General features: G+C 43.9%; 1 protein-coding gene across 1 annotated transcript in view; it reads left to right on the top strand.

Moving 5' to 3' along the window:
* Positions 1-26384, top strand: part of PIGL (phosphatidylinositol glycan anchor biosynthesis class L) — a 227776-nt gene extending 201392 nt beyond the window's left edge. The window contains exons 5-7 of the mRNA XM_075335204.1: positions 4449-4480; positions 8896-9029; positions 26008-26384. Coding sequence (XP_075191319.1) covers positions 4449-4480; positions 8896-9029; positions 26008-26133 — 292 coding nt within the window. The 3' untranslated portion in view covers positions 26134-26384. The remainder of the gene's footprint in view (positions 1-4448; positions 4481-8895; positions 9030-26007) is intronic.

Below are 26384 nucleotides of genomic sequence, written 5' to 3'. Positions count from 1 at the left end.
ACATAATCATTATTGCCCAGGGCAATGTGAGGGACCTCTCCTGGCTGTGAGAGTTGGGGCTCGGCTGTCATGTAAGCTGAGCTCCTGGCGGCAATCGCATGGGCACATCTCCTGTGCCCCGTATGATTGCCATGACGTACTGATAGGTTGGGATCCCCTTCCCAACCATGACGTTTGGATACATCATAGGTCGTGAATGGGTTAAGGATATAAAAATTGAGTTTGAAAATTTACACCAAAATTACAATATTTTCACAAGTGAAATAAAAAAATATTGACCTAAATGTATCACTTACATAAAGCACAATATGTCAAGAAAACAAAATCTCCGAATCACTGGGATTTGTTGAAGTGTTCCAGAGGTATTACCAAGTAAAAGGGACACTGGTCACATTTCCAAAATTTTGCCTCATATATTAAGGTCAAAATTGGCTCGATCACTTACTTAAAAGAAGTAACAAGTGACTGAACATGCAATGTGGTTTCAGCATTGCTGTGCATTGTTATTGTTTTGCAGTAGTTTTGTGGCACCTGAAAAAGACGTTGTGTGCACATGCCCTAATGGACCCTGCAACAGGTGTGAGGATAAGTGAGACTCGATCACCTGACTTCATTCAATTTCAGATATCCGCAGAGGTTTTCCATGACGCTGTTAGACAACACAACATAACTGATAGATCGGAGGAAATTACGGTTTAGGTTACAACGTCCTGATCCTGTATTTCCAGTATATACCTTAGCTCAGCTTCTGAAAGGCTGAACCTTTCCTCCAGTTGGCCGGGATCCCACAGTCAGATAATAAGAAGGCGTTGACTCTTAGAAGACTTTGCCTAACTGGAATCACAAGCCAGGTCGGAATTTAATTAAGAAAGGAAAATGAGCAGTCACAGTGTCATTATAATCATTTATCCAGTTTACAGCTCCGTTTGCCATCGGCTGTATACTGGCGAAGAACATTTTGTCCTAATCACTCACTTTTCCACAGTACCTTTTTCAGTGGTTTCTGAAAATGAGGTTGTGTTTTGCAGACAGTTTTGGATAATACCAGACTGAAAGATTACTACCTAGAGAAAAGCCGTATTATAGCAAAATGTACAGTGCTTTTTATAGAATAAGCTGAGTTGTTAACTGATATGTAGGAAGAATTAAAGGGGTTGTTAGTTTTGAGAAATTACTTTTTGTTACAAAATGAGAGCTCAGTACTGATCTGAAGGGGAACCTAGGATTGAGTATTCAATTCTCCTGTGGCGTCATAACAGGTTAAATAAATTATGACACCATTCCTATTAATTAAAGGGGTTGTCCAGTGAAAACAAGTTATCACCTAGCCACAGGAAGGAGATAACTTATTGATTGGTCCCACCAATCAGACCCCCACCAATCAGCAGAATGGGAGGTACTGTTATCCTTGTAAAAAATGGAGGGCAGTGCACATGCTCAACCGCCTCTCCATTCATTCTCTATGGGTCTGCCTAGCGCAGTGTTCAGCTTTTTCCAGGAGCCCCATAGATCCACTCTGTTAGGCCCCCTTCACTTGTCTGTGATTCCGGTACGTAGGTTGTCCATTTTCATACGTACCGGAGATACAGAAATACGCAGACCCATTAAAATCAATGGGTCTGCGCACACATCCCTGTTTTCTCACGGACGTGTGTCTGTATGGCGCAAAATACGTCCATGTGATCCGAGCGGAGACAAGTCCGTTTTTCTCCAGAAGCACTGGTGTCACACGGACTACACACTGATGTGAGCTGTGTGACATTTACCAGAGAAAACACATTTCTTTGAAATAAAATGATTTTCTATACTCGCCTGTCTCCAGTGCTGCTATTTTCGGCGCTGCTGTCAGTTGCTTCCGGGCCTGCTCATTATGCTCATGCACATTCACTGCACAGCAGACCAGGAAGTAGCAGCAGCGACAGGTGAGAATAGAAGTTCCTGCTGTCTGTATCCTGTCACAGATTGCACACGGAGAGCACACTGACAGCACATGCTGAACACATATGCACCCACACCATGGACCGTGAAAAATGTACTTTTGTTTTATCACAGACGTGTGAAGGGGGCCTAATGGAGAGGAAAATTTGCTGTACTTGGACCCCCATTGATCAGTATCACCTGTCCTGTGGATAACCTGTTTTCACCAGACAACCTGTTAATTGAATGTAATTTTTCTAATTTACCATCATAAGGTTACAAAGCATCATAAAATTCAGTTTACTGCAAAATAGTCGACATGACGTGAATATAAAGAGGAACAAAACAAGTGATGAAAGAAAGTTGATCTAGCAGTTCTATAAACAAGTCATCTACAGAGGAAGTATGAGGTTGTAAAATAGATTAATAGGTTAATTAAAAATGAAGTTTGATACCTTTTTGATTTTTTTATTGCCCCCTCCTGCAGCACAGCCTTTATTTATTGTTACAGCAATAAAGGGGGGACTAATGCTGGAGGGACGGTTAACTTCCCCCACATGCTTTTTTACCCATGATTATCTGACAGTACCCTGCCTTCCTTTTGGGATGCATGTGTTCTCCGGCACACCTGAACATCTCCCTGACTCCCTTGTGTTCTTCAAATCCAATAACCATCTAATGTGTACGGAGGCCTCCTGACTGCCCTTCGGTATAACTCGAGGGAAATTTGGGAGTCATCCAAAGATTTAATGAAATTCAGGCGCCCTATCCTTCTGCTCTCTTGGTAGATAAGCTACTGCCAGAACTGTCTGACTGCAGATTTGTCCCTTCTTCCCTTGTAAAACCACGTGAACACTAAAGGCCACGTCACACTAAGCAACATCGCTAGCAACATCGCTGCTGAGGAACGACTTTTGTGATGTAGCAGCGATGTTGCTAGTGATGTTGCTGAGTGTGACATCCAGCAACAACCTGGCCCCTGCTGTGAGGTCGTTGGTTGTTGCTGAATGTCCTGGACCATTTTTAAGTTGTTGCTGTCCCGCTGTGAAGCGCACATCGCTGTGTGTGACAGCGAGAGAGCAACAACTGAATGTGCAGGCAGCAGGAGCCGGCTTCTGCAGACGCTGGTAACCAATGTAAACATCGGGTAACCAAGAAGCCCTTCCCTTGGTTACCCGATATTTACCTTCGTTACCAGCGTCCGCCGCTCTCACTGTCAGTGCCGGCTCCTGCTGCCTGCACACGTAGCAGAGTACACATCGGGTAATTAACCCGATGTGTACTGTGGCTAGGAGTGCAGGGAGCCAGCGCTAAGAAGTGTGCACTGGTAACCAAGGTAAATATCGGGTTGGTTACCCGATATTTACCTTAGTTACCAAGCGCAGCATCACTTCCACGCGTTGCTGGCGGCTGGTCACTGGTGAGATCTGCCTGTGTGACAGCTCACCAGCAATCCGTGTAGCGACGCTCCAGCGATCCCTGCCAGGTCAGGTTGCTGGTGGGATCGCTGGACCGTCGCTTAGTGTGACGGTACCTTAAGCTAAGCCATACATGCATTTGGTATCAGGATCAATGGTTGCCAGTCAAATTAACCTTCGGTTGATCAGATAGGGGATGAAAGAGTTAATACATGCTGCCCTCAAATGAACAGTAGTCCAAAATCATGGATCTCGTGATTTTATCAGCGTGTTTCTGAGATTAAATCTCCTTCATCAGGACAAAAATCACAAATTAGCTTTCAGATGACAGCTCGTTATGGTGCAAGGACAACTGTATGGTGGATACCTGCACACACTACTCCATATAACAAACTAGTGGGTAAAAAAAAATCCCACAACAATAGGTAATAGGTAAGATAATGCAGAAGGAGGACTACATTATGGGTCTCCATTATGATGCCAGTATTACAGAGAAGCAAGTTGGGCGGTGACACTCATAGATGCCAACACAATATACTCTAATGGCTGCTTATGTTTGACGTTATGACCGGTGAATGGTCAATATTGCAAAAAAAAAACCCAATGGAACTTAAAGGGAAACTGTCACCCGTTTTTGCTCCCCCATCTGAGATCAGCATAATGTAGAAACAGAGACCCTGATTCCAGCGATGTGTCACTTACTGAGCTGTTTGCTGTCATTTTCATAAAATCAATGTTTTCTCTGCTGCAGATCTAGCAGTTATACAAAGCTCATGAATATGCTGGACTACCTGGCAGCACGCCAAGTAGTCCTCTAATGATAATCTACTGCTGACTAATCAGTGATTTTATCAACACTACACTAAGCAGTCCAGTAATTGACACATCACTGGAATCAGGATCTCTGCCCCTATGTTATGCTGCTTTCAGATTAATGGGCAAACAACCTGGTGACAGATTCCCTTTAAAATAAACCCCACCGTGGTTGTGTTTCATTATGAGAAGAACCCTATAAGTACACGTAGTAGACATATTGTTTTTATGGTGTTCAAGTGGGTCATTATGCAATTTCTTTAATATTATATCAATGTCTCTCTTTTTTTTTTTTTTTAGATCCCTCCACCGCTCTGGAAAATTACCTGACGGTATGGCCTAATCATTACAGTGTATTAATATGTGTGTTAGGATGTATTATAGCTGTATTACCCAGACCTATAGTAATGTATCTTCAGTCCAGTAAAAAAAAACATGAAAGTTTCGGACCGGGGATGGTGGCTAGAATATGAAGCTGAAACGTGGCAACATTACTGTCATATGTCCTGACCGGAGTGCTTGGCGAAATTGTCAAATATACCAGAGCCCTGAACCAAATCGTGATCACAGAGACAATGATCAAGTACATAGGGGTTTACAGGGCGAGGGGCCTTATACTAGTAGCCCCTAAGTGGCACCAATACACTGGACGAAAGCTAGTCCTTCCTTGCCAGCAGCCGTGATTGTCTAGATCAGAGGTCTCAAACACGCAGCCCGCAGGCCGAATGCGGCCCCCTGGGGACGCTTCTTGCGACCCGGAGACACCTTGACCCCATGACAATTACAGCCCGGTACACGGGGCTAGCGCTTTCCTTCAGGTGAATATAATTTGCAGCACCGCGCAGAGAAGCACATCTCTACCCAACTTTACTAATGGCAGGTACCGCCGGCCAATCAGAGGCCAGCAGCTAACGTGCATGTATTCTGATTGGCCGGCGGCTGCCATTAGTAAAGATGTGAGGGGAGTAGTGCCGCAAATCTTTCTCCAGTAGGAAAACTCTGATGGCGGCAGCCCTGTGTACCAGACAGCAATCATCACGGGGTCTAGGTGCCTGCGGGCTGCAAGGATTAGCTAAGAGGACACCGAGGGAACATAAGACAGGTGAGAAGAATCTTTTTCTTTCTTTTTTTTTTTTGTATGTGAGCATTGTCACAACAGGGGATATTACTAGAGGATGGGCACATTACCACAAGGGGACAAAAGGGGCACATTACTACAAGGGGACAATATGGGAACATTACCACAAGGGGACAATATGGGCACATTACCACAAGGGGACAAAAGGGGCACATTACCACAAGGGGACAATAGGGGCACATTACTACAAGGGGACAATATGGGCACATTACCACAGGGAACAATATGGGAACATTACCACAAGGGGACAATATGCGCACATTACTACAGGGGACAATATGGGCACAGTACTACAAGGGAACAATATGAGCACATTACTACAAGGGGACAATATGGGCACATTACCACAAGGGACAATATGGGCACATTACCACAGGGGACAATATGGACACATTACTACAGGGGACAATATGGGCACATTACTACAAGGGGACAATATGGGCACCTTATTACAAGAGGACAATATGGGCACATTGCTACAAGGGGACAATATGGGCACATTGCTACAAGGGGACAATATGGGCACATTGCTGCAAGGGGACAATATGGGCACATTACTACCAGGGGACAATATGGGCACCTTACTATAGGGGAAAATATGGGCACATTACCACAGGGGACAATATGGGCACATTACTACAGCATGGGGACATTACTAAAAGATGAGGATCAGGCTGGAAATATTACTACAAAATGTTGCCAACATTACTATATGGTGCTAATTGTAAAACGATATTACCGGTATTAAGAAGGGGATAAAATGTAAAAAAAAAAAAAAAAAAAAAAAAAAAAATTCAAAATAAATACATTTTTTATTTCACATTAAAAATACTTTTATATATATAAACTGAAATAAAAAGTGCACATTTGTTATAATAAACGAGCGAAAAATGTTCAAAAACGTGATAAAAAAGGTGTATAGAAAAAAATATGCTATCACTAAAAATGGCACTGGGTCCAGCAAATAATGTGGCCCCCCAAATAATTTTTTTTTCTATGTGCGGTCCTTAAACCCGACAAATAGGTCGCCCTATGCGAATATTTGATGCGCAATGTAAGTCTATGGGAAGCCCAAATAGTTCCAAATAGTTGTTATTCGGGTTTCCCATAGACTTACATTGTGCATCGAATATTCGCATAGCGGCGACCTAGACCTACCTATTCGTCGGATATTCGCGAAACCGAATATTTGAGGTATTCGATCATTCCTAGTTATAAGCATGGTGCAATGCAGGTATCTGTGTGCCTGCACCCTATACCAGCCACCGCTCCTTCATGAATGTCAGGCTAGTGAGTGGTAATCAGTATTTTGTTCCTCTGCCGCCTCCGCCTTTATCAGTATGGTCTGCTGCCTCCTGCAGTGCATTAAGCCCCCCCCCCCGTCACATTTAACGACTTACCAGCGATCCCGAAAACGATGTGACCTGATAGGGATCGCTGGGAAGTCGCTGGGAGGTCGCTGGTGAGATGTCACACAGTCAGACCTTACCAACAATGCAGTAACGATCAGCGACCTGTATAACGACCTCGGTGGGCTTTGGGACTGTGTTAGGAGGTCGTTGGTAGGTGCCAAACACAGCGATGCGTCCTGCCCAGCAGGACATCACCTTTGAAGAAAATGGTCCAAACCATGCAGCAACGGCTATCGATCTCACAGCAGGGGCCTGATCGCTGGTAGATGTCACACATAACAAGATCGCTGCTACTTCACAGAAACTGTGACGCAACAACAATCTTGTTAGCGATCTCGTTGTGTGTGACGGGGCCTTAACAGATCTATTTAATGATGTATACAGTTTGAATTGTAAAATCTGGTAACAAATCCACTGTAGAACCTATATGTAGACATAGGTTGTGTGATATTACAAGAAACTGTGTGAGTGGCGTTCTATATATAGGCCGCTTAACATGCTACGGCATCGCTAGCTATAGCGATATGTGGTGATCACTGCCGTAGCGAACATTATCACTACGGCAGCGTCACAAGCACATACCTTGTCAGTGACATCGCTGTGACCGCCGAACAATCCCTCCTTCAAGGGGGAGGTGCATTCCGCATCATAGCGACGTCACTGCGGCGTCACTAAGCGGCCGGCCAATAGAAGCGGAGGGGCGGAGATGAGCGGCCGGAACATCCCGCCCACCTCCTTCCTCCCTCATTGCCGGCGGGACGGAGGTAAGGAGATGTTCATCGCTCCTGCGGTGTCACACACAGCGATGTGTGCTGCCGCAAGAACGACGAACTACATCGCTACTTACCTGACAACGATTTTTTGTAATTAAATGACCTCTCCAAAACAAACGATTTTTGTCTTTTTTGCGATCGTTTTAGGTCGCTCCAGCTTGTCACATGCTGCGACGTCGCTAACGATGCCGGATGTGCGTCAAAAACACCGTGACCCCGACGATATATCGTTAGCGATGTCGCAACGTGTAAAGCACCCTTATCTGTCCCTTTATTGGACATTAATGTATAACTTTCACTGACACTTGTAGAAATCCTTATATTTCTCCTCCATTGATCCAAGATTACAGCCAAGAAGAAATTAGGAATTGCAGGTGTATTATAACAATGGAGCTCCGGTGATGTCCATGATGACGTCTCATGATATAATATCCTAATAATGGCCGCACTGGTCATGATTCAGGTCTGGTGAAGACGTTTTCGAGACTGCACAATGTATGAAGTCACATTACCATACTTTATATTCTCCATGTTCAGGCAATGGATGACCATGGGCCATTGTTTGGCACACCCTGCCGGCCGGTACCCCCAAATTTTAGACCATAAAAAGTCACAGCCCTTGTTACCCCTGAATAACAAAACAAAATGTAAAATGATTTTTAACAGCAGAATTCAGCCCTTAGCCAGCGCTGCACCGCCCGGTGCTGACATCTATTTCCTATGCATAGAGCTCCATCTCTTGGTTAATTTCAGTCCTTCTTTGCAAATGTTCCGGCTTTTCTCTGCAGTGATGTCAGTCTGGACACACGGCTCAGCCATCACCGGGTCCACAGAGGTCAGTGCCACTGTCCTGCTAATTATTAACACCCATAACACAGGAGCTGACTGCTCCCTGTAGGCGATGTAGCAGGACGGGCTCTGGTACTGTGCAGTGCAATCATAGGGCAGGTTATTACAAACGTAAACCTCATAAGGAGGCTGTGATATGGACTTACACCTTTCTGTGTATATTATAGATGATCCCACACCCAAATCTTATAGATTATAATTGATATGATTTCCATGTTGAAGTTGTGCAGGATTAGAAATTGTTGGCTTCTTTCTTCCAGGCAGTCGGCACCAGTCACACAGGTACGTGTGGTGCACCGTGCGGGTTTATAGATCAGCCCCAAGTGGATCTGACACCAGACTGTGCTGCTCTATACAGGGAGAGGCAGAATTTGGGGACAGATTTGCTCTTATTTAGGGTATTTTTTTTTTAACGATCAGTGACAATGATCTTCAATACTGATCCGGCCTGGTGCAGGTCTACAAGAAGGCAGCCATGTTTTTCTAATCTTGTTCAATTCCTGTAAAATATGTAATAATTATTATTAATATCACTTGCATAAAAGTAACTGTTCTGTCCATGTGGCTCTGCGCAGGATGTTCTGTTCTGGTGCTGGCGTCTGTGAGCATATTCCGGAAATACATCTCACTGCTGGATCTGCCGCTCAGCTGCTTCTGCCACCAAGACGTTCTCTTCATATCTTCAGGAAGGCAATACAAGCAGGCCAAGGTAACCCGACATTGCATTGCAGGAGGATGAAGGAGGTGCTGGTCTTCTATGTATTGTAATAAATTGTATGCTGCTTTATAACAAACTTTGCATATTAGCACCTCACAGTTGTCAATATTTTTGCTTCTAGTCAATGAATAATACTCATCTGCCATTTTGAGAACAGGTTTTACACCAATGAGTTAATTCATTGGTGTAGTTAATACCTAACCAAAAATGCACTTTAACCCCTTAATGATCTCTGACGTAACATTACATCATGAAGCATGTCTGGGTGTTAAGATCAGGAGCTGAGCCCGCTCTGCACAGGGCAGATGACAGCTATATTACATAGCTAGGGAACCTGTCATCAGAAATTTTGCTTTAAACCTAAATGTTTCCCCTTCTGCAGCTCCTGGGCTGCATTCTAGCAAGGTTCCTGTTGTTTTTTTGCCCCCTTTTAGACCAAATATAATACTTTATAAGGCTACATGCGCACGCTGCTTTTTTTGCTGTGTTTTTGGCTGCAGTTTTGTTGTCAGAACTTTCTGACATTTGACTTCCCAGCAAAGTCTATGAGAAGTCAGATTTGCTATGTACACATTGCAGTTTATTTGTCAGTATTTTAAGAGTAAGTTCACACAGTGCGTTTTTGCGCGTTTTTCGGGTGCGTTTTTGCTCAGAAAACTGCATGATTTTGCTTTCCCAGCAAAGTCTGAGTTTTCATTTTTGCTGTCTGCACACAGCAGTTTTTTTTTTAGCTGCGTTTTGTGGTGCCCACAAAAATGCAGCATGTCAATTATTTTTGCGTTTTTCACTGCGTTTTCCATCCATTGAGTTCAATGAAATGTTCAAAAACGCAATGAAAACAGCAAGTTGCAAATATAGCTGCGTTTTAGTGCGTTTTTATTACTAAAAACGCAGCTATAAACGCAAGGGGTGGGTAGTAAAGTGACATGTACAGGAAGAGGATTCCTTCTGTCAGTAAACACAGAAGCATGAATCCTCCCGGTACCGTCACCACCGCTTCCATTTCCCGCCCGGTGCCATGTCCGCTCCCGTGCAGGAAGTGGCAGCGGCTGCTAAATCAAAAGTGAACAGTAGAAAAATGTCATACTCACCCGTCTGCAGACTCCCGGTGCCATGTCCCCTCCCAGCTCCTCTCCCGGTCCCGCCACCCCCTGTGGTGTGCTGTGTGCTGGCTCCCAGGCACGTACGATACCTGCATGACCTGGCCGTGAGGACCTGGTGGTGATCACCTGATGCAGTCACCTGACGCATCAGCTGATCGTAAGTCTCGCGGTGACGCCGGATTTTACCACCGAGTGACTGATTCCCCGGCGCTTGTAGCCAGTTCATGACAGCTGCAGACAGGCTGGGGTGATCTCCGGAGTTCAGGTGAGAGCATCGGAGATTAGCCCGGGACGTCTGCAGCTGTCATGAACTGAATCGCAAGTGCCGGGGAATCAGTCACTCGGCGCTCGCTGTACAGTCTCGGCTGCAGTCTGGAGCTCATGTGAGAACTCCGGAGTGCAGTGCAGGTACATGAATCCAGGCCTGGCATTACTGGAGAGTCCTCCGGTAGCCAGTCCGACACTGCACATAAGTGTTTTTTTTTTTTTGCACTGATGCATCAGCTGATTGTATAAACAGCTTTTATACAATCAGCTGCTGTGTCATGTGATTCCGGCTCTTGAACCTGACACATCATCTGATCGTTTTGCCTTCCAGCAAACCGATCAGATGATATTAGATCCGGATTGGACCCTTGACCCAGGATTACTGCGGAGGGGGGTTCTTTATTTCAATAAAGATGGAGTCACTAATTGTGTTGTGTTTTATTTCTAATAAAAATATTTTTCTGTGTGTTGTTTTTTTTTATCTTTACTAGAAATTCATGGTGGCCATGTCTAATATTAACGTGACACGATGAATTTCGGGCTTAGGGCCAGTTGATAATATACAGCTAGCCCTAACCCCATTATTACCCAGCGAGCCACCCGACATCAGGGCAGCTGGAAGAGTTGGATACAGCGCCAGAAGATGGCGCTTCTATGAAAGCGCCATTTTCTGGGGTGGCTGCGGACTGCAATTCGCAGCGGGGATGCCCAGAAAGCTTGGGCACCCTGCGCTGAGGATTCCAATCCCCAGCTGCCTAGTTGTACCTGGCTGGACACAAAAATTAGGCAAAGCTCACGGCATTTTTTTTTTTAATTATTTCATGAAATTCATGAAATAATTCAAAAAAAAGGGCTTCCCTATATTTTTGGTTCCCAGCCGGGTACAAATAGGCAGCTGGGGGCAGCCCATACCTGCCTGCTGTACCCGGCTAGCATACAAAAATACGGCTAAGCCCACGTCATTTTTTTTGTTTGGGGGGGGGGGAAGAAATCCTGCATACAGTCCTGGAAGGAGGATGCTGAGCCTTGTAGTTCGACAGCTGCTGTCTGCTCTCCTGCATACATTATTGGATGGATTGGATGGAGCATGTTGAGCCTTGTAGTTCTGCAGCTGCTGTCTGCTCTCCTGCATCCACTAGTGGATGGAGTATGCTGAGCCTAGTAGTTCTACTCCCCCTGACTCTCCCTCCAGCATACAGTCCTGGATGGAGCATGCTGAGCCTTGTAGTTCTGCAGCTGCTGTCTGCTCTCCTGCATACACTATTGGATGGAGCATGCTGAGCCTTGTAGTTCTGCAGCTGTCTGCTCTCCTGCATACACTAGTGGAGAATAAAGAACATATGGAAGAAGGAAATGACATCAAACCTTTTTTTTTTTTTTTCTCAACAATCTTTAATGGCAATGTTCACTGATAAAAAAAAATGCAGAAAAACACAGTGAGCAAAAACGCAGCAAAACGCAGCCAAAAACACACCAAAACGCGGTAAAAACGTGTGCATTTTTTTCTTGCGTTTCTTAAAGACGCTGCGTTTCTGTGCGTTTTTAGCGCTCAAAAACGCAGCGTCAAAAAAACGCAGTGTGTGCACATAGCCTATTTGTCAAAAGTTTGTGACAAAAAAAATGCAGCATGTTCATTCTTCCTGCATTTTTGTCAACATTTGTCACAAAAACGCAGTAAAAATGCAGGTTGTGAAAAACGCACCAAAAACGCAGCAAAAACGCACCTATAATTACAAGCATTTTTTCGGAAATTTCCAGGCTCTCTCTGACAAGGTGAAGTTTTGGCTGCATTTTGGCTGCAGTTTGTGAACACAAAAAGATGCAGCGTGCGCATGTAGCCTTAAGTTGTACCTTTTGGGATGCAAATCTTCTAAATTATCCATGGTGGCGCGCTGTCTGGTGTCCGTTACTGTCCCTCCTTCCGATTTACGCCGTCCCCCAACGCTCCATTTCATACTTCAGGACGCCGCCCAGTGCGCCCGAGAGTCCGGCGCATGCGCAGTGCCACTGTAGCGGGACTGTGCACTGCGTGCACAGTGTGACCGCTGGTGATGTTTGCGCAGGCACGAGATTATGGGCGGCGCTGATTGTCATCACAAGTGCCCACCCATAATCTAGTGCCCGCGCTTTCCCCTCTGCCTCCAGCGTTCTGCGCAAGCGCTGGCCAGATGACCGCACGTCCCCTCTTTCCCATCTTTCCCTGGAGCAGGAATTAGATGGGAGGAGCGGAGCAGGACACCACCGGTTACGGCCAGGCCTTGCGCAGAACGCTGGAGGCAGAGGGGAAAGCGCGGGCACTAGATTATGGGCGGGCACTTGCGATGACAATCAGCGCCGCCCATAATCTCGTTGGGGGACGGCGTAAGTCGGCAGGATGGACAGTAACGGACACCAGAGAGCCCACCCCCATGGACGATTTAGAAGATTTGCATCACAAAAAGTATAACTTTATAAAGTATTATATTTGGTCTAAAAGGGGGCAAAAAAACAACAGGAACCTTGCTAGAATGCAGCCCAGGAGCTGCAATGGGGGGAAACTTTTAGGTTTAAAGCAAAATTTCTGATGACAGGTTCCCTTTAAAAGCAGACACTTGAGTATGGTTTGCAGAAAGACGCCCACAAAGGTGTATGCTACTTGTTGGACACTCGTGATTCATGAAGCGGCATATACTGTGCCTCCCCCATACTCTGGAATGCTCTGCCACAACACATCAGACTCTCGCCTACCTTGCCAAGCTTCAATAGGAACCTGAAGACCCACCTCTTCCGACAAGCCTACAATCTGCCGTAACCCTCAGTCTGATACAGCGCCGCACAATCAGCTCTATCCTAACCTACTGTATCCTCACCCATCCCTTGTAGACTGTGAGCCTTCGCGGGCAGGGTCCTCTCTCCTCCGGTACCTGTCTGTGTCTTGTACTGTTTATGAATATTGTACTTGTCCCTATTATGTATACCCCTTTCACATGTAAAGCGCCATGGAATTGATGGCGCTATAATAATAAATAATAATACTGTAATTAAAATAAAACCACCTAGAAAGGGCAGAATTGCAATTTTGGGAAAAAGTTATGACTCTTCAAAAAAACGATGAAAAATAATGAAAACTGAAAACTGCCTGTGTCCTTATTGGGTTAATGGCGTTTTCCAGGACTGACATATTGATGATGTATCCATAGGACCATTGATTATATATTAATAATAATCTTTATTTCTATATAGCACCAACATATTTTGCAGCGCTTTACATACATCAGCAACACTGTCCCCATCGAGGCTCACAATCTGAATTCCCTATCACTATGTCTTTGGAGTGTGGTAGGAAACCGAAGAATCCAGAGGAAACCCACACATACACGAGAACATGCAAACTCCTTACAGATGGTGTCCATGGTGGGATTTATACCCAAGACTCCAGTGCTGCAAGACTGTAGTGCTAACCACTGAGCCACCATTATATCAGTCCTGGAAATCCCCTTTAAAGGTCCTACACAGGTCTGTATAAGGCCTTGTTCACACACTGCGTTTTTACCTGCGTTTTTTTTTTTTTGCGTTTTTGCTGCAGAAATTTCTTGAGAAAATGGTTGTATCCTTTCTGCAGACATTCCCCAGCAAAACCTATGGAAATAAAAATTAGCTGTGCGCATGCTGCGATTTTTTTCTCAAGAACATTCTTTCTGCAGAATTTCTTGAGAAAAACAATGAGCATGTCACTTCTTTTCTGCAGGTACCTGCGTTTTTTGCCATAGATAATGATTAAAAAAAACGCAGGGACCTTCCCGCGGGAAAAACGCATGCATTTTTCGGTGAGTTATTGGTGCGTTTTTTGACCATAAGTGCACTAAACTTTCAGACTCTCAAGGAATTTCTTGAGAAAAATCCTTATTCTAGTGTGAACAGAGCCTTACTGTGTCCCCATGCCAGACCTACACCCTTCATCTGAAATTGAGCATCTCCTTTAAATGAAACTGTTGGTTTCCAACCACAATTAAGCGAACGTGTCACTAGATTTCACAATACAAATTGCATTAATTATTAAATCGATCTTTTAGCCTGGATGAGACTAATGTTATTTACTTGGAAAATTGGTCAGAATGGCTTCATAATACTGATATTAGCCCCTTCACATCTGGCAATATTCTAGGGGTTTTTTTGTGCTTTCGTTTTGCCTCCCCTTCGTCTTTATTTTTTCTTGGATATAATCATATGAGGACCTGTTTTTTTGTGGGACATGTTGCACTTTTGAATGACACCATTCATTTTTTATGATGGACTAGAAAGGTGGGAAAAAAAATCCAAATGTGGTAAAATTGCAAAAAAAAAATGCAATGCCACAATTTTTTTTTTTACCTTTTTTTTTTTTTAACATACTGTAAAACTGACCTAGTAATATGATTGTCCAGATCAGTACAATTACGCAGGCACTATATATATATATATATATATATATGTACCGTATATATATATATTTATATATATATATATATATATATATATATTTATATATATATATATATATATATATAATGTGGGGTTGTTGGTTTTTTCTTTTTAATTAAGTGGTGAAATTTTTTTTAGAAATGTTGAAGAAAATTTTTTTTTTTTCACTTGTGTCACCATTTTCCGGAGCTATTTCAAGTTTCAGGATATGGAGCTGTATAGGGACTTATTTTTTGTGACCTGAACAGACATTTTTACTAAACATTTTCGGGTAGATGCAGTGTTTTTTGATCGTATCTTATTGCAATGATGCAGTGGTCAAAAAACTATTAATTTTAGCATTTACATTTTTTTTCTAGTTACACTGTTTACCAATCAGATATTTTATATTTTAATGCATCGGACTTGTATGAACGCAGCAATACCAAATTTGTGTTTTGCAGGTTTTTTGTTTTATTTTTAATGGGGCTAAGGGGGGGGTGATTTGAACTGTGGAAGGTACGATCCTCTGATCGCTTGTGCTGTACATTACAGTGCATCAGCACTGCTATGTATAGTGGTAATTACAATCTCCTATGAACGCCAGCTAAATGCTGGCTTTCACAGGAGAATGGTAATGACAGGCATGGGGGTCCTCAGCAAACCCTCAGCTGTCATGGCACCCTATGACCACGCCACGAGCATGTGGACTTATGTGCCTCCTGCCAATGTGTGTTAAATGCCGCTGTCAGAGATTGACAGCGGCATTTAGCAGGTTAACAACCGCAGACGGCGCTCCACTTCAAATCAGACTGTCAAGGTATGTGCGCATGTGTGCATTCTTCATGCGTTTTGGCAGCGTTTTAAAGAGCAGCGTATATGCATGCGTTGTGTGTCCCCAGCAAAGTCTAAGAGAATTAAGCAAATTCCAAGTGCACGTTGCTTTTTTAAACAGCAGCGTTTTGGATGCCAAATATTTGACAAAATCGATGCGTTTAAAAAAGCAGCATGTCACTCCTTGTGTGCGTTTTGGTTGCATTTTCCACTCATTGAAATCAATGAGGTGGGTCAAAACGTAACCAAAATGTTTAGCTGTACACTTGCACTGCATTTTTGTTGCATTCTGCATGCTTTTTTGACAAACAAAACGCAGGTCTTTTGGTTTCTCTCTGTCGGTCTCTCTCTCTCTCTGTCGGTCTCTCCCCCTCTCTCATACTCACTGATCACCGGCGCGGCGCTGCACAGCTATCACAAAGCTCCAGCGGCTTCTCCAGCTTTTGAAAATGCCGGCCGCTCATTATTCCACCTCATATTCACTGCTTCCCCCGCCCAGAAGTGCCTATGATTGGTTGCATTCAGACGAGCCCCCACGCTGAGTGACAGCTGTCTCACTGCAACCAATCACAGCCGCCGGTGGGCGGGTCTATATCGTGCAGTAAAATAAATAAATTAAAAAAAATAACGTGCGTGTCCCCACAATTTTGATACCAGCCAAGGTAAAGCCACACGGCTGAAGGCTGATATTCTCAGAATGGGGAACCCCACGTTATGAGGAGCCCCCCAGCCTAAATATATCAGCCAACAGCCACCCAGAATTGCCGCATCCATTAGATGCGACAGTCCCAAGACTCTAGCCGGCTCATCCCGAATTGCCCTGGTGCGGTGGCAATCGGGTAATAAGGAGTTAATGGCAGCCCATAGAAGCCACTAATTCATAGGTTAATTATGGCAGGCGTCTATGAGACACTAAACTGTAAGTGAAAGTAAATAAACACATGCACCCGAAAAAATCCTTTATTTGAAATAAAAGACAAAAAAAACACCCTCTTTCACCACTTTATTAATCCCCAAATACCCCTCCAGGTCCGGCGTAATCCACACGAGGTCCCACGACGCTTTCTGCTCTGCTACATCGGAAGCTGACAGCGAGTGGTCACAGACCATGACCGCTCTCTGTCAGCTCCAGGCAGCAACTGAAGTGAGTCGTGCGATCAGCGGTGACGTCACTCAGGTTAACCGTGGCCACTGCTGGATCCTCCAACTGTGACAGCAAGTCGCCAGAGTGACTGAAGTGATCAGCGGTGCCGTCACGCGGCAACTTGAGTGACGGCACCGATGATCGCGCGGCTCACATCAGTCACTCAGGGGATTTGCGGTCACCGGTCAGTTTTTCACCTGTGACCGCAAATCAGGCCGCGGCACACACAGAGCCGCGTGACGACAATGAAGTCGGATGAAGTTTATCTGAGTTCATTCTGATCGCGTGGCTCTGCCTCGCAGCCAGCCATGCTCTATGGGGATGTAGCAGAGCCGAGTGGGAACGCACTGTCAAAAATACATCCAAAATGCATTTAAAATGCATCCAAAATGCATGCGTTTTGGATGCATTTTTTTGTCAAACGCAGTGTTTATAGTTGTCAAAACACTGCAGTTTATTTGTCAAGACAGAACGCAGCGTGCGCACATACCCACATACCCTTAAAGGCACACAATGACTGATTAAATCAGCCATTATTTGCTGGGAAAGATGCATCAAAGACTGGGATACGACTCGATGTATATGTACGTCAAAGGTCTTGAAAAGGATAAAATGGGCATTTTATTAGTCTAGCTATTCAGAGCTCTTATAAGTCCTAGTGTATTCAATCTCTCCCTGACTGACAGCTGCAGCTTGTCCTGAGCAGGGTAAGGTCTCAGCAGCAGGAAGGAGGGTCACTGAGGACCTGTCAATCAAGAAGATTGACAAAAGATTATTCAGCCATTTTGACAAACAAGTCTCATTAGGCTGAAGAGCTCTATTTAGCACTGTACTGTGAAATCTGATGACATATGCTCTAATTAAGCAAAAAAAAAACAAACCCCCACTTATTTATTCACCATTTATTTAACTAGATAACCTGTTCATGAAAATGATGATCACCGTTAAACTTGGCACATCATGGTGGAGAGGTTTACTGAGAGTAAATGATTGCAGAATTCCATAGTTACTTATTCTGAAAAGACACAAGTTCACCGACAGATGGTAGTTGATAAAGGAAAGGCGTATAGGTGATGTAAATAACACACGGTTCTTGCTTATCTTAATGGCCATGAAGTTATAACTGAGAGCTTGTCATGCAGAAAGTTTTTTTGGGTTTGTAATGTGATGTGATTCCATCTGGGGTCTCTAATTAGGACAGAGACCTTCCATAAGAAGTCATAAAACTGTTTTGAAGGCACATGGCTGTTTGTGGTTATCAGAGGAAGCAGTGCCCTTGTTTTCTGCGATGGAATAATTTGGTCTATCTGCAGAACCATGGTGTGATTTTCTTAATAAGCTTTGGGGCCGGTTCATCAAAGTGTGTAAAATGCTTTGAAAAGGTGCAAGAATTTTGTGTCTTTTGGTGTTCTCATGCCAGATTTGGCGAAAATGGGCAGAGCTGGGGAGCAGCCACAACGGGATGGGGTGTGCCACCTTCTTCTGTCAGAAATGCTACTCCAGTCCTTGACTGGAGTAACATTTCTGGCGACATGCACACTTTTCTGAAAATGTGTCTAATTTATTAAGTGAGATGCTCCTCTTAATGGATTTAGGGCATTGTACTCCGATGGCGAGCCAATTATTAAGACTAGCTTGCACAATGCCATTGTTAATGAATTGATCCCTTTACGTCTGTAACTTACAGCCTGATTTACCTTTTTGTATGCGTAACACCTTTACAGTCTGACTTCTATGTGGAAATCGAAAGCAGCCGTCATTGCACAAAGCCTGGAGCATCAGCTATGTACTGCCGACGGTGATAGTTTGCTAAGTATCCCTCAGGATTCCTGTTTGGGGCCAGAGACAGAGTAATAATGTAAAATATCATCAAGTGAGACCTTTGGGGCAGCGACATATTTCTTCATTGTATGTAGGGAGCTGCAGGCCACACTTGGGCTCACTGCTTATATATCTGTTCTAGACATCATCAAAGGAGATCTTTGTAATATACAGCTATTCTAGCGTCACATTGGGAGACAAGGCATAAAAGCAGAGTGTTACATGTCCTGATACACAGCGAGTGAAACAATTTTTTATATATATATATATATATATTTACAAAGATCAGATTTAATTTGAAAAGAGTGTCTGTCTCATGGCTGCGAGAACCACATTTGCTGACAAATATGGGAGCTGAATCCTCCAAATAAAAGAAGAAACTCAGCTTTTCTTTCCCTTCATGAGATTGCCCAAGATCTACTTATATGGCCATGTCAGGGCTGCAAAGACGGCACTTATGCTATATTTGGCTGCCATAGAGAAAGTGAGGGATGAATACTGACAAGTCTCTGTCATAAGATTAAAGGGTTAGTGCTCTGCTTTACAAACTGGCCCATGGTGGTAAAAAAAAACAAACATATTCTGATCTGATTCCATACTGTTGCCCAGATCCCGTGCCAGTCTCCCCTCTTTCAGCAAAGGTTGTCTTGTGACCGCTGCAGACAATCAGTGTTGCATTTTACACCTATAGCTGACCTCCCTGGAAAAGAGTAAAGCGGCCAGGAACCCAAGCAGGGGGGGGAGGAGATCAGTATGTAAGTGTGTATTCCTTTTTTATTTTTAACCGCACTGGGCCAGTTTGTAATAGGAAAAGCAATGAGCCGACAATACCTCTAGGCTATGTGCGCACTTTACGTCAAGGTAATTGCAGTTCTAAACGCATCCTCTGGCATAACTTGTCTTTGTTAAATTTGGTCCACAAAAGCGCTATAAATACGCTTGCGTTTTTTACCGCGATTTACATGCTTTTTCATTGCTTAAAGTCAGATGCGTTTTGAATACTAATACACTACTAAATAAAGCTTAAACATTCAAACACTTTGTAAAAAAACGGAAAAAATGATAACAAATATCATGCTCAAAATAACTCATTTAATTAAAATTATAACTATATTTTATTGTTTATGCATAAAATAACATTAAATTATGGATTTTCATTAATTTAATTGTCGGACTCTGTGCATGTGTAAAGGGACATATTATTCCCTTATTATAAAGTAAAAAATGCATGCATTTATTTTGTCAAAAAAGCATGTTTTCTGCATCAAAAAAGCATGTAAAACGCTGGGATTTTGATTTAGGATGCATTTTGAAAGTTCTCATTGACTCTAATGTTAGCAAAACGCTGCCAAAATGGCAAAAACAATTGACATGTTGCTTCTTTAAACGCTGAGTTTTTGCCAAAGTTTCTTTAACTGAAACGCTGCGTTTTTAACAGCATTGTGCGCACAACAAATCACGATTTCCCATAGACTTAGCTTAAAAGTCAAAACACATGCATTTTGGCATTAAAACGCTGCAGTTCAAAAAGCTGCGGAAACGCATGGAAAAACGCAAAGTGTGTACATAGCCTTATAGGGATTGTTCATTTTTTGGGGAGAAAAAAAAACCAACAGTCAGATGTTATAAATAACAACAAATGCTCTGCTCTGTCCCTCTTTACATCCTGTAAGTGATGATGAGCCATATCGGAATAGCTTCCATTTAGGGCAACTTGGTTAATGTCTTATGAGTTTTTTTGTTTTCTTTGATTTAAAGGGATTTTCTAAAGTTATTAAAAAGTAAAATTCCAAAATGTTTATAAAAATAAGCAACTGTGCAATTTACCTCTCATTAAAAGCCTTTCTGTTTAAAAGAACTAACTTTTTTATTTATAGTGTACAGCTCGTTCCCCAGGTTACCGGCCACCCTGCTGTCTCCGAATGGCCAATTACCTAATCAAGGAGGCTTTATGCTCTAGTCCAGGGTTCCCCAACTCCAGTCCTCAAGGCCCACCAACAGTGCATGTTTTCAGGATTTCCTTAGCATTGCACTGCTGTTGGAACCAGCACCTGGGCAGGTAATTACATTAACACCTGTGCAATACTAATGAAATCCCAAAAACCTGCACTGTTGGTGGGCCTTAAGGACTGGAGTTGGGGACCTCTGCTCTAGTCCTCCTGCGCTTGTCCCATCATGCAGAGGCTAAGCTGCCCCTACTAGCATTCTGGGAGAGGGCTCAGTTCGGACCAGTGGCACCACCATACTATATCTGAATGGTCAGTCTTCAGGAGCGCACCACCCTCTGCGACCAGGAAGCCAAGAGTAACAGAAGCGGTGCACTCCTGAAGATACAACCACAGAAAACCTCTTTAGTTAGGAGAAAAAGTCTTACGTTTTACCCTCCTTTTTCATTTTACCCCATGCTCTGGTTTCTGTGTTATATGTAAATGTTAGAAATTAGCAATTTGATTTGTACTTTCCTGGTCTGGCTTCTTGTCCGGTCCCCCATGACAGCCGGTCTTCACTTCGGCGCCCAGCATAGGTTCTGGTACTTTCTAGGTCTCGGAAAGCACATCATGATGTTGTGCAGTCTAGTAAGCGCCATAGTCACTCTGGATGTTGGGCCAGGGATGCCGGGAACAGAAGTGAGGACCGGCTAATGCAAATCCAATTCTCCATGGCTAGTATTGATGACATTATATGATATTCCAAAACCCTATTTTGACGGTGTTTCTTGTGTCTATCACACAACGTTTTTATTAGGGATTTATGCTGTGCCTTTTGTAAGTGTGTGATAACCATGGCAGATATTCCAGATTAAACACAGTTTAGTTGGTTAGCTACCTCCAGAGATGTCTGGCAGTGGCTTTGTCATAGAGAACAACTGAGCCCCCGGCATCTGGGCACTCCTGTGTATGGGAGAGTTGGGGGAGATAATTCAACCCATGGTTCAGCCTTACAACAATCTAAAGTGTATGGGGGACTAAACTGGCAACAATGAACATTTAGTTTCCAGTGTCACTTTGACTTTAACCTCTTCACAACACATAACGTACTGGGTACGTCATGGATCGTGTCACTGTAATCCATGACGGGTACCGAGGGCAGCCAGCAGCGATCCCTGCACATGTCAGCTGATTTGAACAGCTGACATGTGCGGCTGTCAGGCACAAGTGGAATTGCTGCCTGTTAAACCCTTACAGAGCGCTGTGAAAATGTCACAGCACGCTGTGAAAATGTCACAGCGCGCTGTACATGCCATCCGCGGTAAGCACTCACTAACCCGGCGCCATCGGAAGTCACGTGACGTGATTGTTGCGGACGGGGGACAGACCGTGGCAGGGGGGCTGCTCGAGACGCTCGGATCCGGGATCGTGGCGGTGGCTCGAGGGAAGCCAGATCCGGGCCTGAGCACCCGTCCGTCACCCACAAGTGAGAAGGGGTTTTTGTACTGTAGGGAAGGTTTGTCAGTGACGCCACCTGTTGGGCGTCGTGATATTTGGTGGCACCGCCGCTGCCGCTGGAAGAGGTGCCCGGGCCTGATGGAGTGGGGCAGCTGGATGGTATCCTCTCCACGGGTAGGGGAGGTGTTGACCCGGGGACCCCGGTGTTGGTGAGATAGTGGAACGGAGTGCAACCTGCGTGATTGGACCAGGTGAGTTTGGTGTACTCACAATTCTTAAGTAACTTCAGACAGAGTCCAGATAGTAAACCAAACTGCCAGTGGCCGGTCGCCTCAGGAGGGTGCATTCAGGTCCCGCACCCCAGTACGGTAGACAAGGGCCTTTTCTCCTGCACCTTGTGTTAGACTTGTTGCTTTGACCACTCCGTATGGAACGGGGAAGTCCACTCCCGGTGTTGTAGTCCTTTGGGAGTTGTGGCCCGCGAGAACTGACCCGTGGGATCTTAGCAGGCAATTGCAGAGCCCTATCCCCCTCGTTGGGCTTCCGTGTCGCTCTATCTGGGCCTCCTGTGGGACAAGACTTGGAATCTTGTCCCCGGCTGGTTAATTGGAAAGGGGCTTACAGCTACTCCTCGCCCTAGGGTCCAGGTACCCTGTCTGTGCACGGCGCCGGATCGAATTCCCGCTGTCTGCACTGGCAGGCTACAACCTTGCCCCGGTCCACTTAAGGTCTCCCACGACCGGATCTACGTCGCCTGTGGCCCTGTCCACTGACTGCCACCTAGTCCTCTCAGCTCAGGAGCTCCAACCCCTGACAACCGTCAATTTCAACGGTCACTACTCAACTCTCCGTTTGTTCTGCCGTGTCCCCACCCACTACACCTCAGAACCCCTAGGTGGGCGTCGCCATCCGCTTGGCCTCGCCCACTGGTGTGTTCCTATTGTGATGGGGGGTGACTAGGGTTTGCTGGCTGGTTTGTGCACCAGGGTGGGGATTGTGATGGCGGTCCAAGGAGGAGGGATTCCTGCACCTAGAAGAGGGTTGCAGTCATCTGTGACACCCTGATTTTGTCAGGGCGTCACATGATCACGTGACTTCCGATGCTGTCATGGTAGCACACTGTAGCTATCATGAGCCAGTTCCTCTCACAGCCGGCAGAGCGCCGGGTGTCAGAGAAGAGCAGCTAATTCTGCAAATCAGAGCAATGCTGCTCTTATCTACAGAAAGGAACAAGCAATCAGACTGCTGATCCTTATAGTCCCCTAGGGTGACTAATAAAATAAAGAAAGTCTTAAAAAATGTAAAAAAAAAATAATGGTTTAAATCACCCCCCATTCATCCCATTGAAAATTAAAGGGTTAAAAAAATAAAAACTATACACACATTTGATATTGCCTTTCAGAAATGTCCAACATATCAAAATATAAAATCAATTAATCTGGTCAGTAAATGGCATAGCAGCAAAAAAAATCCAAACACCAAAATTACATTTTTTGGTCGCCGCATATTTTGCGCAAGATGTGTTAACAGGCGATCAAAACATAGCATCTGCACAAAAATGGTACCATTAAAAATGTCAGCTCGAGACGCAAAAAATAAGCCGTCACTGAGCCATAGATCCTGAAAAATGAGTACACTACAGATTGCGGAATATGGCACAAAAAGTTTGGGACAAACTTGTAAAAATCTTTTAACCCCCTTAGATAAAAGTAAACCTGTACATGTTTAATGTCTACGAACTCGTACCAAACAGAGGCATCACACTGACACATTAGTTTTACCATATAGAGAACACGGTGAATAAAATATCCCAAAAACAATCGGGCATTCGCACTTTTTTTGCAATTTTTTCGCACTTAGAAATTTTTTTGCCGTTTTTCAGTACACTGTATGGTAAAACTAATGGTTTCATTCAAAAATACAACTCATCCCACAAAAAATAAGCCCTTATATTGCAAAATTGAAGGAAAAAGAAAAAAGTTACAGCTCTCGGAAGAAGGGGAGGGAAAAAACTAAAAAGGAAAAACGGAAAATCGACCGGGGGTGAAGGGGTTTTAAAGAAAATGTGATTTTATTGTCTCTTTAAATTAATTTATTGTTATTTTTGAATGTTAAAGGGAATCTGTCACAAGGTTTTTGGCACCTACTGTAATCTAAAGGCCCCGTCACACATAGAGATAAATCTTTGGCAGATCTGTGGTTGCAGTGAAATCATGGACCTATTGTTCCATTTGTACACAGCCACAAACCTGGCACTGATTGTCCACAATTTCACTGCAACCACAGATTTATCTCTGTGTGTGACAGGGCCTTAACAGCAGCATAACGTAGGGTCAGAGATCCTGATTCCAGCGATGTGTCACTTACTGGGCTGTTTAGAGTTATTTTGATAAAATCAGCAGAAGATTATCATTAGAGGACTACTAGGCCTGCTGCCAGGTAGTCCTGCATATTCATGAGCTCTATATAACTGCTAGATCTGCATCAGAGAGAACATTGATTTTATCAAAATTACAGCAAACAGCTCAGTAAGTGACACAGCGCTGGAATCCGGGTCTTTGTCTCTACATTATGCTGCTCTCCGATGGGAGAGCAAAAACCTGGTGACAGATTCCCTTTAAATATGTATTGTACATTCAGTTCGAGACAATTTGTCAGCTCACCTGGACACCCACCCCCTGTCTTAGCGTTCCTCACTTCAGCACGGAGAAAGCCCAGATCCGGGCCGTAGATGCAGAAGAACAGATAAAGATCCAGCGATGCGAGGAGACAAGGCTGCTTTCACATCAACGTTTTTTTGACGAATGTCAAAAAAAAGCAAAGCGCATATGACTCGATCCTGTTGATTTAGTGCTGAACGCATGTAAACGCAAGTCTTATTTTACAGGATTCTTTCACCTGCAGTTTATGGGCGGGCATTGGAGTCATGTAATCGGGAGTCAGTGGAATTGACGAGAGAGAGAGACTGGTTTCTGAGCATGCTCAGTAGAGCAAACTGGATCCTTTCTATCAGCATACCACCGTTCACATGCGGTTTTATGTGGTACAGTCAGGATCCACTGACATGCAGTATTTGGACGCAGCTCAAAAAACGCTACAAGTATCATTTTTGAAACAAGGTACAAAAACGCAAACCAATGGATCCAGTATATGACGCATGCAAGCGTATCTTACCTCGATTCCATTGAAAATGCATTGAAATGACAATGTCCATCAAAAAAACGCTGATGTGAAAGCAGCCTAAGACGTGTGAAAACTGGCTTTAATAGACCAGATTAAAAAAATACAGCATGGACTAAACCATGTGTGGAAACAGCAAATGTAGGGTGCACCCCCAGAAAAAAAAGCAACGCATTTCGGCCTATGCCTTATTCATGGTTATATCCAGTGTCTCCTTGCATCACCAGATCTTTCTTTATGTGTACATTGAGGTAAGGCCGGCTGCAGACAAGCATATTAAAAATTCTGATTTCATTATTGTGAGATCTGTTTGTCCATTTTTTTACGTCCATGTGACAGCCCTGTACGATCCATTTTCTAACATCTACATTAAAAAAAAAGGAAATAATCAAATACAGTTTCCTAGGTTTATAATAGATATATATCCATAAAATTCGGATGCCACTCGGATGTTCTGTGTGAGATACTTTATTTTACGCATCCATAGACTTAAATAGGTTTCATCTGAGATTTGGAAGAGAATAGTGCATACTACGATTTTTTTCTCATGGAGAGTCAGACCAAAAGAATAGCCCTATTGAGTAACATGGGTCAGTCTGTTGTCTGCGTGCTATCCAATTAAAAATTGCACAGGACACGTCCGATTTATAAGCTTGTCTGCATGAGCCCTCGGGTTAACAATATACATCTGTGATTGGTGGGCTTCACTTGTGATGGATGATTACAATATCGATGGCTTCATTTGGGCTGATTGTATTATATTTTACAAATCAATTTCCTATGTACTCTTCATGTTTTGTGTGGTTGTATTTCAGGAGGCAATGCTGCTCCATCAGAGTCAACTACTTTGGTTCCGCCACGTCTACCTGTTCTTCTCGCGCTACATGATGATCAACTCACTAAATTTCTTGCATGATGAGACTGCAGAAAAGGAAAGCTAAGCCACTGTCTGCCGCGCACTGGACATCCACATTCTGGCATCCAGGATGTTACATGACTTGTCAAATACTGGATTAATGGGTCATCGGTGTATTAATAACACTATTTTTTTATTAATATATTTGTGAAATGGAAAAAAAAATAATAAATGTTTCCAATCTGTGTATAGGATTGCATGTATAAGTGTATAAATATAAGAATTTGGCAATAATTTTACTGTATGGGGTGACAATAAAAAATCTGCTTTATTTTA

This window comes from Anomaloglossus baeobatrachus, chromosome 2, assembly GCF_048569485.1.
Source record: "Anomaloglossus baeobatrachus isolate aAnoBae1 chromosome 2, aAnoBae1.hap1, whole genome shotgun sequence".
In the NCBI taxonomy this organism is placed as follows: domain Eukaryota; kingdom Metazoa; phylum Chordata; class Amphibia; order Anura; family Aromobatidae; genus Anomaloglossus; species Anomaloglossus baeobatrachus.
This window is presented reverse-complemented; position numbering and strand designations above follow the sequence as displayed.